The following is a 14,645-nucleotide window of genomic DNA, read 5'->3' on the forward strand; positions in this document are numbered from 1 at the left end:
AAACAACATTTACTTTCGATTGAATGTACATACGCCATCCAACATTGTAGTTTTCATTCATAATTTTCAGTCTTCCCAAAATTTTTAAAATTTCATTAAATTTTTCTATTTTAAATATTTAAATGTCATAATTTATTTTTTCGGTAAATGCTCTCATTTGTTAGGGATGGGACATATATTTTCGTTGTTCTGAGAGTGATTTGATTTGAACAATGCACAAATATGAGTGTTTGCTCAGGAAATAAAAAACTGAAACAACAATTGTGTTCCAGAACCTGCAAATTAGTACTAATTAGCACTAATTCTGCTACAATGCGTTCCCGTACTCCAAAAACTAACTAAACTAAAAATGGCGCTGAGTGGTGCACATTTCTGCTTGTTTTAGCTACATGAATTTGGCCGATCAGAAATGTGCATATTGTAAATTTGACATTTAATTGGCAGGGCTGACAAGGTTGAAAAATGTATTGATACATTTCAATAAAGAAAATGCTCAATTTGAAAACTAAAGGAAAAACTAATATTTGTCGTGCAAAAAAACAAAAAGAGAAAATATGGAGCAACTGATGTATTCACTTTTGGATGATTCCAGCAGTGAAGAGGTCTGGCTGAATTAGGAATCAGATTATTAATTATTATTATAAATTATTAATTTTAACTTATCGTCTTCAATACTCATTTTTTAAATGATGGCGCTCTTTTCAGTAAGGTTTCACCAGTCCGATTTAGGCTGTTTACTTTTTGAATTTTGACATTTTATCGCATTTCTGCTAATTTTCCGTTCCCTTATTTTTTGAGCAAACCTAAATGAGAATGACATTTCGAACTGTTCTCTCTTCTGCTAGTTTTACTACTAAAAAAGTACTGGAACACAACTAACGTTATGATATGTTCTCATTGCACTTTCAATCTAGTTGTGCGCTCTCAGAATTAGGTACACGAATTAATAATTCCTTTTTTCAAAAATTTTATTTGTTGATTTTAATGGGAATTTATACGAAAATACATGAAATTCTCACCAATATGAATGGAAGAAATTATTGTTTTTCTCCCAAAGGTTCATTATATCATTAATTCTACAATTTTCATTCAATTTTTAAACATTTTGTGTAAATGTTGACATTTTGAACATATTTTTAAATTCTGCTGGAGAGACACTTTCAAATATTTTGAAAATATTGCTTCTTTTGTTTCCAGATTTCTGTGGAAATATCAATTCGTGAACAAAATGCGTACCTCGAATAAGAGAGAAAACAACATTTATTTTCGATCGAATATACATACGCCATTCAACATTGTAGTTTTCATTCATAATTTTCAGTCTTCCCAAAAATTTGTAAAATTTCATTAAATTTTTCTATTTTGAATTTTTAAATGTCATAATTTATTTTTTCGATAAATGCTCTCATTTGTTAGAGAGTAATTTGAATGGAACAAAGTACAAAAATCTTTGTTCGCTCAGCAAATTTTGTGTGGGGAATTAAGAATATTTTTCATAATTAATGGTCGAACAAGGAATAGAGAGCGAATCACGTGTGAACTTAGCATTAAGATCGACTGGTCTGAATTTTTCAGTTTTTTCACTATATCATGGTACAATGAGGAGGTACATTTCGTAAAACTACAGAAATAAACCCTTACGATATGCAACAAGTTTTTTTTTTCATTTTTTTTTTCTAATTTTTCCTCATTTTAAAAATGAATTAAATAGGGCGAAAAATGAATGAAATGCCTGGATTTTCTCTCAAAAATATTATCTAAACTGTTCATTATTTCAATTTGATGGCTAAACTGGTTAATAGCTTTAATGCCCGAGCCGCAATGTATGTGTCTTCCAATCATTGGCATTGAAAATATTTTGTTTCCATTTTTTTTCAAAACAATAAATAGATACACAAAATTGCCAGAAGTCGCCAGCTGGTAGATCTACCTTACCTGTTTATTGTACCATGCACTATATGAAATCTTGACTTTTGGGCCATGGTAGAAGAATACAGGTAGATGAATCAACGCTTGGGAACATACGTCAAAATTTTTTCAATGTTTTTTTTTTTTTTTTTTCAAAAATAAGTATATTTTTATAAGTTTTCTTATAAGGCACCAATCGATGATTGATACGATATGCGTTTTTCAAGTATTCTTACAAATTTGAATAATTTTTCATTCAAAATTGGTTTGACAGTTCATTGTCCCAGCAGCTGTGTCTGTTGCTCTCAAAGATCATAATAGCACGTTTATACTATAGAAGACCGTATTTAAAATAAATCCGATCGTGAAAAGATCTATTTTTGTAGAAGATTGTTTGTTTTTGTCAGAACAATCTCCTTCATGAGGATTTATTTGACGTATATGCAATGGAATTGACAATTTAAATCTACTAGGTTTACTGAATGCTATAAGCTGTAAACGTAGTATAAATCTAGTTCAATAAATCCGAATTAAGCAATAAATAGTGATGATATGGTTAAATCCCGCTACAATTTCGGCTGGGTTCGACTTTTCATAGTTTCTAATATGTGAAAAACTTGGCTTAGCGCCAAATCGATTATCCAAAAAGACCCTAAAATTTAGAAGTTTCGTCCCATGGGATGGATACAAATATACCCTGTCCCAGAACCTGTAAAAATCTGCTAGTTTTGCATTTTTTCGGTATCACCATCGAGTAAAAAATTTTACATTCATACAGTTCAGGAACAGACCAATACTGAAAAGATGGGTAAATTTACGTAAAAGAAAAGTGAGTTATGTGGGACAGGAGGGAGTTGGGAGAGAAAAATGTGTATAAGGTCAGCCAGTAAGCCCATCTGACATCCAAGTTTGCCATCAAAAGACATATTGTGATTTGAAATTCAAATAAAGTCAAATCACAATAGTGCACAACGTGCTAAGTTTATTGTCTAAAGTAGGCCTTGAAAGTAAAAGTTTTTGCTACGGTAACCGATTTTCTCTTTATGATATGTAAAGAAAGTGCAAAACTAGTGAATTATTGCAGACATGGCTCAATAGGAAAGGTTGCTCAACTTCAAAGAAACTACAAAAACTCAACTCTGTGCTGGAGTCTTATAGTGTCAAATAGACTTTTAAATATGCAATAGTAGGCTTTGTTTATTTTTTTTTTTTTTTTAAAGAATTCTTATATTGGGAAAAACCCGCGAAACAAGAATGGAAGTTCGGGGTTGTTCCACGAGATGGAATCTAACATAGTAGGACAATACAGTTTTATCACCAAATTGTACAATTTGTTACCCATTTACGGCGAAATTTTGGATTTATTTTGCAACCAAATTTGAAATAATTTCAAATTATTGTATTTTTTTATTTAAAACAATACACACACATACACATAATAGTTGTGTTCCAGAACCTACAAATTAGTACTAATTAGTGCTTCTGCTACAACGCGTTCCCGTACTCCAAAAACTAGCAAAACTTGCAGCTCTCTCGAGAAAAAAATGGCGCTGAGCGGTGCACATTTCTGCTTGTTTTTTGGATTTGGTCGAGCAGAAATGTGCAAATTGTAAATTTGACATTTAATTGGCAGGGCTTACAAGGTTGAAAAAGGTATAGATACATTTCAAAGTTCGCGCGTGACAACAAATGTAAAGAAAAAAGATAATCTTTAAAACTAAAAAAAAACTAATATTTGTCGTGCAAAAAATAAAAAGAGAAAATATGGAGCAACTGATGTATTCACTTTTGGATGATTCCAAGAGTGAAGAGGACTGGCTGAATGAGGAATCAGACGAAGAAAACAGTGCAAAATTAGTGAAAGGTAAATTGAAAAATTAAGTTTAAAATGAAAGATGTTCGCTTATTACTGCGAATATTTTCTTTTTATTTTTTAGGTTGGCTGTCTTCCCAACTTGTGGCATTAAGTCTTCTAGCAGACTTAACATTAATTTAAGCGGCGCCTCCAACCATGTCAGCTTCTCCGGGGTTGGGTTTTGAGAAAACTCCACCTCAAAATACTCTTCAACGCATTCTGAAAACAAAGCTTTCTAAATAAATGAACAGAATTCAAAAATAATTATTAATTTTAACTTATTTTCAATACTCATTTTTTTAATTTTTGGCATCCATTTCAGTAAGGTTTCACAAGTCCGAGTTAGACTGTTTTCTTTTGGAATTTTGAATGTTGACATTTTATTGCATTTCAGCTAATTTTCCGTTCCCTTATTTTTTGAGCACACCTAAATTAGAATGGCATTTCGTACTGTTCTCTCTTCTATTAGTTTTACTACTAAAAAAGTACTGGAACACAACTAATGTGTATATGTTTTGACATAATAGGGACACCAAAAGAAAAAAATTGTATTTGGGCGGTAGCTTTGTTCTACCTTCTGTAATTGTGCCATGATTGCAGGTTCTGGAACAAAGCATTGAAATTCTGGAATAGACCACTTCTAATATCGATAAAACAAAAAAAATCCAAAATGTAGAGCTATCGATTAGGCGAAAATCGAACTATTTTACCCTACTACAACAACAGCTGACTGAGTTTCCAACATCTTCTATATCTCATTCGTAAATAATCGGTTCTTTTGTTTTTGAATTATTTTTATCCGTCATTCTCTTTCATCTTGTTTACAAAAACGTCTTTATACAACGTTAGAATCCTTTCATACCATTAAAAAAACTAAATAAATGCTATCATTAGTAGCCGATTACAGTGGTACCTCGTCCAGCAGTGAGGATGAAGACTCGGACCAGGAGGAGGAGTTGCCTATCACTGTCGAACCGCCAAAAACAAAAGTGAGAAAATACCACTCCATTCGGGAAATCTTTTACTTAAACATTTGTTGCTTATCCCTCTTCTAGGCAAACATTTCCAAACCTCTGTTACCCAGTGCCAACACCATATTAAATTCTACAACTAAGGGTTCCGGAGTGGTATTTAGTAATCCATTTTTAGATGCCGAGAAAGCTGAAATCGACAAATTACAAAAACATGTTAAAATGGTAGAATCTGAAGAGCACTTGACACAGAAAAATGGTCGCAAGATATGTTGGAACAATCGCAAGGGACGTTGTCGATTTGGTAACAAATGTAAATATGCACATGATTCAGATTTGGTAGCTTCTGAGGGGGACAATGAGACAGACGTCACTGGCGAGGAGGTATTAAAAATACATTTATTTAATTTCGATAACTTATCCATAATTCAATTACAGATACCAATAAAAACAGCAAATACAGTTCCCGTCAATGTTACAATAGCTAAATCCGCCCAATTAGGACAATCAATGGAAAGTAGTGAAGCGAAATCGAAGTCTCGAAAGCGTCCAGGTTTGGGTGATGCCTTAGTTCCCGGCAAAAGGGTTATAAAACAGTATCAAGCAACAAAAACAGCAAATACATCGTAGGCTAAGCTAGAAACCCCAACTATACAACACCTTGGTCACATATCCGAACCGAACAGCTTCCATTGGTGTCCATGCAACTGCTATGCAAAACCTTGATAATACGTCGACTGGATTTTTTCATTTCCACGTTGTTTTCGGAGATGTATTCCATAGATAGACGTAATCGGGGTTTTGACAACCAAAAGTTGCCCATGACTTGTCTGTAGATCAGTTGTTTTGGTTCCATTTCAATGTTATCATCATCATCCTCAAGTATATCCGAAATATCCTGTTCGTGTTTTGAAACCACAGAACCTATATTAATGTTAAATTAAATGTATAGAAAAAAAACTTGTATGTTGTGTACTATTTACCCATATGTTGTTTTTGTCGTTCTTCTAAGGCTTGGGGAATCAGCGATAGATTTACACAAATAACACCAATATGGAATTCATCACACAGCCTGTACAATATCTGAGCCAATCGTGATAGCAGACATTTGCCGGCCAAACGATTGGCATCAGCTTTAAGCAGAAACCAAACGGCTGGCAAGGAGTCAATTATAATTAGCCTGATATTCTTTACACAACTGCTGCCATTTTTTAGTTCCACATAAAGTGTATTTAAGATTTCCACTAAACCTTGTGCCGATAACACTCTTTCGACTTTAATGGCTTCCAATGTTCCAGCTGTCACATCCTTTTTCAGCTGACGTGCAGTTAGAATATTTTTTACACGCGTAGCACAAAAATCCAATTTGGTATCTACATACAACACTTCACGTTGGTGTAACTGTATAAAATTGCAGGCTAACGTTAATGCCATTTGTGTCTTTCCCACACCAGAAGGACCACATATCTCCCACATCATTTTACTTGTTAAATGACTGGAACCTAGGAAATATGAGGAATTTCCACGTGTTCTACATGCAACTACGTTTGGAGCCAATAAATCATCCAATGGTCCGATCAGTGTGTAGTAGCATCTACTATTTGATTTAATCGCCAATGTTTGTTTCTCATCGCTGAGGATGAAATTTGCAACACACTCACTTTCACCAGTGTTTTCGTCACACCTTCTTAGTTTCGCTGCCAAATCTATTCGTACAGGTCCATAACGACGTTTCAGTTCAGTTTTAATTTTTTGAATTTGTGCAGCATTTAGATTGAGAATTTTCATTAACTTTTCCGTAGTCTGCTTGAGGAACTCACCCACCAAGTGTATATCATATTTGGCCAAAATATTTAAGCAATATTCAGATAATTCGGTATTGGGTAAACAGTGTAGTTTGCTCATCTCGGAAAACTGAAAGTAAATGCGTATAGTACATTAAAAAATAATGAGAATTGAGAGTCAAAAATGATTTCCGATCGCAAATTAGAAAGAAACACTGTGTCCCTAACCAAATTGCAACCGATTGTGAAGTAGATATGGAGAGTTCCGTTAACTGCAGATGACATGTAAGCTTGGTTACAATTAAACTAGATGTTTGTTGTCCCAACCCCAACAGAAAAATATTGTAACAGTCTCAACTTTAGCTGGAGGATTTAAAATTACACGAAAAAGGGCGCGAAACGAAATAGGGATCCATAGTTCAAGAAAAAAAGAGAGCCAATAGGGATCTAAAAGAGAGCTACCTAATCAAAATGCGTTTCGCTAAGTGTGTGTTAGTACTTTAATATTAATTTAATTTTTCTTGAATATTTGTATATGAGGCAAAATCTCGAGAAACGAATGGATGTTTTTTAAACATCTAGTTCCAAATACGACTCAAATTCTTTTTCATTCCAAAACGGAAACAATTGTTCTTTTTCTTCTTGAATTTTAATTTCAATAGGATTTAAAAATGTTTTAAATTATTGTTTTTATTATTCAAAACAATACATACTAATACAAAAACTGTATACATGTTTTGACATTACAAGACTACCAAAATAAAAAAAATGTATTCAGATTATTGCTATGCCCTACCTTGGAAATTATTTGTCAATACAATCATATACTACGTAGGGCAGGTTTACCAAGATTGATAAACAAAACTCTGATACTACAATATTGTTACTTTTAATTTATTCACAACAAGTGTTACATGTTGTTTTTTATATATGACACCTTTTTAACATTGTAAATTAAGAAAAAATCACGGGAAGTGAGTGGTAAGGCAAGATTTATTTATTATCCCAAATTTAAAATGTATTCCATTATTTTTACGTTCTTCAAAACTATATACATATTTTAACATTAAAGACAAGCTTAGACAGCCGTTTAGTATAACAAAGCCGTTTTGTTGTGGCTGTTGTTTTATCACGATTTAATTCTGACATTGAATTAAAGGGATAACATATGACAAAATTGTATACAGGTGATTTCATTGTAGAAGAATATAGGTAGATGCATCAACGCTTGAGAACATTGATATGTCAAATATTTTCAAATGATTTATCAAAAATAAATGGATTTTTAAATGTTATTTTATACGACGCCAATGGGAGTTTGTTATAATATGCATTTTTCAACAATTTTTACAAATTTTAATAATTTTTCATTTAACATTTTCAATTCCAAAATCAGTTTGACAGTTCATTATCCCAGCAGCTGTGTCGATGCGACTACCTGTATTCTTCTACCACGAGATTGCCTCACACAGACGTATAGTTTGTTCCAGTATTTAAATAGAAAAATCACTTGTTTTATGGAAGACATAATCTTAAAAGTAACTTTACCCTTCTGCTCGCTTTCTTCCTATTAAACTCACATTTCTTGTACATGAAGTAAAAATTAATTTTTCACATTTTAATTCCTTCCGATTGTTTTTCCCGCGGTTATTCGATTACATTAAAAATCGATAACATACTGTTGAATTCTCCATTTCGATATTACTGTGCTGTGCTTTCAGACGCAAATTGTCAGCCGTTAGTTTCCGTCAAAACCATCGACACGACAACATCGCTCGCTGCCGCCACAAAATTTTTCATTTGCGTGTTATTTCCCTCTCTGTCAAAGTGCAATTCTAGTATACGGAAATCTATGAGTGTGAAGAGTACAACACTATTGTACAACCTAGTATAAAGGCAAAGTACAAAAAATTTTCCATCAAAGAGAAATTTTTTCATTGCCATTTTAATCGTCTTAATAGTGAAAATAATTAAAAATTGTGTGCAGAAAATATTCTTGAATATCTTAAAAAACGTTTTATCATAGTTTTATGCACGGATGCCTCTAGAAATGGCCGAAAATTCATGATTAAAATTAAAGACATCTGAGGTAGGTGGTGGTGTACAGAAGACAAATGAATTTAAAAAAAGAGGAAGAAAATGTGAAAAGAAAGAAGCAGAACAACACGAACAGAAAAAATAATCTTGGGAATATTGGTTGGTGTATGTGTGTGTTTGTGCGCCCAAGTGTTTAGTTTTGCAGCGCTTGGTTTTCGTTGGCTGACTGGCTGTTGGTTATTAATAAGGGCTGGGTTAGTCAAACGTTACGTTGCAAAAAAATGTGATTATTGTCTGAATCTAGAAAAATAATGCGAGAAAGAACATACGATTAAATCAAATGAACGTAGTACGAATTTTGCATTAAGAAATAAAAGTAAAAATGTCCGAAATGTTTTTGTTAATTAAATGCAAATGTGTTTAAAACAAATGCCGGTTTATCTTCTTTTGCTCACATTTGCATAACTCATATATTTACAATGTATGAGTATGTGTGTGTATTTTTTACTTTGTAAACTCAATGTGGCCACAACTGCTTTCCTTTGCTGCTCGCTTTTGTTGTTATCACAAAACATGTCATGTTTGCCGGCTTGACGTCTCTGCGTCTCTCAAGGGCGTTAAAAGAACATTAAAAACGCCGTTTTATGTGTAATTTTAAATAAATAAAAAACGCGCGTTTTGATTTCATTGGAGATATATAGACATATTTAGTATTGAATATTGATAAGGTTTTATTGTATTTCACAATACCCCCACATACTGTACATCATACTTGATTTACAGTAGACATTTTGGTTATTGTTTTTATTTATTACAGTGACTGAGTGACTATGTTAGACCAGGTAATAGGAATGCTAGCTTTATTCTACTTTTCTGCGAATGGAAATATGTGTTACGTTTTGTGCGGATGCTAGTAATATTAGTAGAGAAAAGGAACAATCATAAAATAATTTGGAATCATAGTTTGTATATAATCGTCATTGGGAAAAGTTTTAAACCTTGTGTTTTTACAACAGGTAGCTCAGTTTGTGGGGTTTCCACTGCAATTAAAATGGATTATTAAGGAATATTTAAGAAATCCTGAACAACGTTAATGTGTATGATGTTCTTAGCGAGACCCCAGCTTAGTTACGGTCAAGCTAGGATGCCGCATCTAGTCATTACAAAACGGCTTTGTTTTGGTAAAATATGTGTCACAACAACAACCATTTAGTCCGGGGACCTCTTGTCTTGAAATCAGGGATATAAATAAAAGGAACGTCGAAACCGTTTCGGGACAGCCCAAACTGCCGAAATAATAACATTTCGATATAAAGTGTCGAAAAAAATAATAAAAATACAAATTTCAGAGGGATCGGACGAGTAAGATTTTACTTGCGGCAGCCCACACCTCTCGAGTTATGGAACTCCAAAGATCCGTAAGAACAATGTTTTTCCACCGCTTTTTTTTTATAAATTGAAAGGAAGAAACATGGCCGTTAAGACGCTAGCCGGTTTGTGGTTAGGTATGCGGTCCAGTTTCGTCTGACAGGATTCTGCCCCGAAAAAGTGCACCTCCTCATAACACCAGTGGTCCATCAACTTGAGGAGGTAAAGTCTACTCCCTCACGTCTGCATGACCACATGTTTTCGTTGCAGTACCTTCATGGATGTTACCGGGGGATTCACCCAAACCATAATATTGTTGAAAAAAATCCCACACCCAGGCATGTCAGGAAGGACCTATCTAGAGTGGAATGTTCAACGTTATAAGAGCAAGAGCCTCTGGATCAAGAAGCCTGCCGGGCAGGTTTTATTAGCATTCATACTGAAACAATCAATGATTATATTAATACTCTCAGAACAAATGTTGTCCTGCCATCCATCACAGCTAAAGAAACTCGGCTGTCTAGACAAACTAAGGTGGTGCAGTCTTCTCAGTTCATATTGGGAATGTGCGAAACGTCTGTCAAGCGTGTGTTACGGGCCGCACACTCCTACCCAGCACACTCCTTGTGATCTTTCGAAACATCAAAACACCATCTCTTTTTAAAATTAAACTTTTCATAGATGACCGGCGTTCGGCAGGGAATTTAGAGCTTTCACCTGTGGATTCCATTACAGATTTAAAGTCCAGTTTATATGTACGTCGAAGGTTAAGCGGTTCTTTAACACCCAAGTATTTCATTGAGCTAATCATACTTGTAGAATGCAGGATGGATATGAGAAAAACGTACACTCGGTGAACTTTTATTAGGTTCGACTGATTTAGGTTTTACAAGATTATATTATTCGATGAGAATGGCTGCAGGGCCTCAAAGGCAGGCTAGACGATTGTTTTTTTTTTTTTTTTCCAACAGCTTATCTGCTCAGCTGATTTGATGTCTAAGTCTTGATATATCTAATCGTTCTACTGATCGTCCAATACATTGATTTTCTATAACCTGGCATGGCGTCTCAATGGCATATTACTGTCAAGATCGATTTTTTTTCAAAACAATTCTTGCTTTAAAAACTAAATGAAAAAAGGGTTGTTGTTGTTATTGAACATTCTTGTCAGTTCGTAAAATTAACTAGGCCGAATGTATTAGGTATAAAGATTTCCCAGAACTTACCAACATTTTAGGTAAACTTACCCTTGGGAGTCAACCGTACTGCAATCGACTTAAGTATGTCTTAGAGACCCTCGCGGATCTATCTGGAAAATTACCATAGTTATCTCTTAGGATCCAGCTCGCACTCTCCCTATGTGCCCTGAATTAAACACGGTATATTGACTATAATTTGTAATGACTGCACCTAAAAAGCACTTCCTTGCCTTTTTTAACCACGGCTTGGAAATCGTACATGTGTGCAAGAGAAAAATAAGTTGAAAAAAACTTGATCAGCAGCAAAAGTTTTACCTTTATCAATACGGTAAAAACTGTTACGTTGATTACAAGGTTAATCTGATTATTTATTTCCAACTAGAATTTGAATAAACAATAGAAAATGTAAGAAAACATGGCAGGTAAAAAGCACTTTCTTATCCTTATTCAATCATGGCTTGAAAATCGTACATGTATGCCATAGTATTCCTTTTTTTGGGGGAAAACAGATGCAAAGTTCGTATTGGAAAGAAAGATACAAACGCTTACTCTGTTTAAATTTTAAGAATGTATTCTTTTTGGCAACAAACCACATCAATATGATGATAAATTAGTCCACTGACTTTGGTCAGATTTAACCTATTTTTGGAAGAATATAAATATACCAAAACTACAAACAGGATGTTCGCGTTTAGCGAGGGAAATAGTTTGAGGTGCCAAGAAATGTTGTTTAATGTTGAGTTCTATTACTAAAGTGGGCAAGGGCACTCTGTGTCACATTGATAAATTTACCACAATTGGAACAATTTGTAACCTTGCTGTATTAATTATTTATTTTATGATTTTACTCTATATATTGGAGATTTTATATAGAGATTTGAAATAATGACAAATCAATGAGTTTAGTTTTGCACCTAAAAAGTACTTTCTTGTCCTTCTATTACCATGGCTTGAAAATCGTACATGTGTGCCATAACAAGATCATATTCTAAACGGATGCAAAATTTTTACTGAAACAAATAAAAACGATAATTCTGTTTACATTTGTGTCGAATACTTAGTTTTCCTTTTTTTCAATATGATGATAAATAAGTCCACTGACTTTGGTTAGATTTGAGCTATTTTTGGAAGAGTCTAAATATGCCAAAACTGCAAACAGGATGTTCACTTTTGCGAGGCATTTGTCCGATTGAAAGGAAATTGGACATGTAAGGAGAACAATTATTAGTTATATATTAAATTGAAACTCTTTTTGGGAATATGGGGATCTGTATTGTTTTATGATATTTATACATTTTATCATAAATTTTTTTCAAATAAACTACACCAGCATTCCCAATGTGTATCGTTGTTCTGCATCTTTGAAATTGAGTATTGGACTTATCAACAAATTTAAAAAAAAATGATCCATCTAACAATTTTCTTGTCTACTTCTCCAGATGCATCAAACATGAATGAAGGTGAGTCAGCAGGAGGGGGGCATCAAGGGTCCAACCCGGCCCCTCCTGCTGTGCCAGACCGCATATCATCAACTACAACAACAACAATTGCAACAAACCTTGCAACAACCACACAGAACAACAACGTTGTTATCTCAACAACAACAACAACCAGCAATTCCCCCTATAGAACTACAACAAAAACTGCTGTAGCCTACGCCAGCAGCAACAACATTGAAATTCCAAACGTCACAGGTTCGCTAATCCAACCAACATCAACAACGGCTGCTGCAACTCCATTACCTCGTACTTTCCAACAAACATTTATTCAGCAACAAAACAACAATACAATTTCCGCCAATACTACACAAGCATCATTCGCATCAGCAACAACAACAGCAACGTTTTCATCATTGAGCTCAACAGGCAATTCGGGCAAGAGTCTTATGCCTCAAACACCAACACGGTATCAGCAACAATCATCATCAGCAGCAGCAGCAACTACGACAAGCTCTACCAATTTCGTTACCGTAGCCACAACACCAACATCAGCCCTACCCTCCTATTCCACTTCTTTTTCGCCCGACGTCAATTCACCTTTGAGCAAACGTAAAAAATTGGAAGACTCAACAACGTCGTTGTCTGCAACGACAACGCCGTCTTTGGTTAGCGGCAGTGGTGGTAGCGGCGGCATTCTCCTGGCAAGTGCAAGTGGTGGTAGTAGTGTTGGTGGCATAGTAGGTTCTCTATTGCCCACAACAACAAACACAGCATCCAATCCAACGACGGCATCGTTAGCAGCAGCAGCAACAAGTAACACAAATTCTGCATTAGCCCAAGATATACAAGGTTTAAAAAAGCGCATATTAGAACAAAAATATTCACGTTTGCGTAGATTAAAGGAAAAGTAAGTTGGATATTTGTCTATTTATTTTGTATGTTTTATAATAAAAAAAAACTTTTTCTTTTGCTTTAGACACTCTGAAAATGTCGCCGAATTGTTTTATTTGCAAATTGGTGGCAATATGATGGACTATCCTACGTGGCGTAAGAAAGCACCTACCCCACAGTTCATCACCTTTAGCAATGCCTATCGTTTGGATCAATTGGTTAACGATGAAAGAACACAAACTGCTGCTGCCACAACGACTACGGGAACAGGAACAGCAGCAACAACAGGAGCATCAGCAACAGCAACAACAACATCAACATTACCGGCCACAGCAGCACCAACATCAGCATCAACGCCTACAGCAGGCAATGTTCCTATGGTTGGCGTTTCTTCAGTCGTTTCACAACAACAGCATCAACAACAAACACCAAATGCTGATAATATAGCAACAATAATTGGTGTGACTGCTGGTAGTCATACGAATGTTTTACATTCACAAACGGTAAGTTACTATGGGTTATTCTAAAAAAGAAAAATCTATTTGAAATGGGAATTTGTAAACATAAATCGTAGCTTTATTTTTAATGATAGGCATAGGTTCGGTTGTAAGATGTGCAGGTATTACAATTGTATTAGAGCTTTCCAACTTGATAATCATTGGTTCAGTGTCTGCCTTTCTGTGTTCCGAAATTGTAAGAGGTTATGGACTGACAATTAAATCCAATTTAAGATTATTCCAAACAGAAGAGAAACGTCTAATATGCATGATATAGGTATATAAAACTTCGCCAGAGGAATAAGATTAAGCCTTATCAAGGGAAGTCAATTCCACGTCAAATGTTGCAAAATAGCGTGTCCCAAACCACTTAGTTTATACAATCGTGGGCCACAATTGTTTAACAGCCATCCTGGCTTCATTTGTTTAGGCCATGGACATGCCCTACTGAAATTTGTGATAATCAATTCAGATTTAGTTATAGCTCCCACATATAAATTCGTTGCTCCTGCCAAAACAGGCTCCCATTAAAATATAATCTTATCCAATAATATGACTATGGTAATATAATATACTATATTTCGACAGACCCATTGGGAAAAAATTTCATATAATACAACCTAAGTTTTATAAAGGTACTAGATTTAAACTTAATCACTTTTGAGAAATATGCGAAAAAAATGTGTGTTGTTTTCT

General features: G+C 34.5%; 3 protein-coding genes, 1 non-coding gene and 1 pseudogene across 6 annotated transcripts in view; 4 read left to right on the forward strand and 1 right to left on the reverse strand.

Annotated features, from left to right (window-relative positions):
- Positions 1-4,501: 4,501 nt before the first annotated feature.
- Positions 4,502-5,364, forward strand: LOC101890386 (uncharacterized). The gene is made up of 3 exons (XM_005188784.4): positions 4,502-4,752; positions 4,819-5,118; positions 5,173-5,364. The coding sequence occupies exons 1-3, from the start codon at positions 4,645-4,647 to the stop codon at positions 5,362-5,364; spliced, it is 600 nt and encodes a 199-aa protein (XP_005188841.1). The 5' UTR covers positions 4,502-4,644.
- On the reverse strand, positions 5,109-6,926 carry LOC101891368 (DNA repair protein RAD51 homolog 3). Of its 3 annotated transcripts, none has more exons than XM_011296392.3 (3): positions 6,846-6,926; positions 5,718-6,648; positions 5,109-5,658 (listed from the first exon to the last, which is right to left on the reverse strand). In XM_011296392.3, exons 2-3 carry the CDS (start codon positions 6,637-6,639, stop codon positions 5,384-5,386), a joined length of 1,197 nt encoding a protein of 398 aa, XP_011294694.1. In that variant the 5' UTR covers positions 6,640-6,648; positions 6,846-6,926; the 3' UTR covers positions 5,109-5,383. The 3 variants fall into 3 exon arrangements, with proteins under 3 accessions (XP_011294694.1, XP_011294693.1, XP_011294692.1); XM_011296391.3 differs by having other exon boundaries at positions 6,818-6,920; XM_011296390.3 differs by having other exon boundaries at positions 6,747-6,910.
- A 1,328-nt stretch (positions 6,927-8,254) lies between these two features.
- LOC105261447 (helicase domino) overlaps positions 8,255-14,645 on the forward strand; it is a 50,693-nt gene continuing 44,302 nt past the window's right edge. The window contains exons 1-3 of the mRNA XM_059120081.1: positions 8,255-8,607; positions 12,562-13,468; positions 13,538-13,955. Of these exons, the coding sequence (XP_058976064.1) occupies positions 12,573-13,468; positions 13,538-13,955 (1,314 nt within the window). The 5' untranslated portion in view covers positions 8,255-8,607; positions 12,562-12,572. The remainder of the gene's footprint in view (positions 8,608-12,561; positions 13,469-13,537; positions 13,956-14,645) is intronic.
- LOC131801464 (small nucleolar RNA psi18S-841/snoR66) lies at positions 11,880-11,975 on the forward strand. Its single transcript, XR_009341844.1, has one exon. It is a non-coding gene; the product is annotated as a small nucleolar RNA psi18S-841/snoR66 (small nucleolar RNA).
- On the forward strand, positions 12,195-12,318 carry LOC131801465 (small nucleolar RNA Me28S-Am2589; annotated as a pseudogene).

This window comes from Musca domestica, unplaced genomic scaffold (assembly GCF_030504385.1).
Source record: "Musca domestica strain aabys unplaced genomic scaffold, Musca_domestica.polishedcontigs.V.1.1 16, whole genome shotgun sequence".
In the NCBI taxonomy this organism is placed as follows: Eukaryota; Metazoa; Arthropoda; class Insecta; order Diptera; family Muscidae; genus Musca; species Musca domestica.

Coding starts and splice junctions, on each gene's coding strand:
- LOC101890386 (XM_005188784.4), top strand. CDS start 4,645: ATGCTATCATTAGTAGCCGATTACAGTGGTACCTCGTCCAGCAGTGAG. Junction 4,753..4,818: donor TCGAACCGCCAAAAACAAAA/GTGAGAAAATAC, acceptor TCCCTCTTCTAG/GCAAACATTTCCAAACCTCT. Junction 5,119..5,172: donor CAGACGTCACTGGCGAGGAG/GTATTAAAAATA, acceptor ATTCAATTACAG/ATACCAATAAAAACAGCAAA.
- LOC101891368 (XM_011296390.3), bottom strand. CDS start 6,803: ATGTCATCTGCAGTTAACGGAACTCTCCATATCTACTTCACAATCGGT. Junction 6,649..6,746: donor TCACAATCGGTTGCAATTTG/GTTAGGGACACA, acceptor ATTTACTTTCAG/TTTTCCGAGATGAGCAAACT. Junction 5,659..5,717: donor ACGACAAAAACAACATATGG/GTAAATAGTACA, acceptor ACATTAATATAG/GTTCTGTGGTTTCAAAACAC.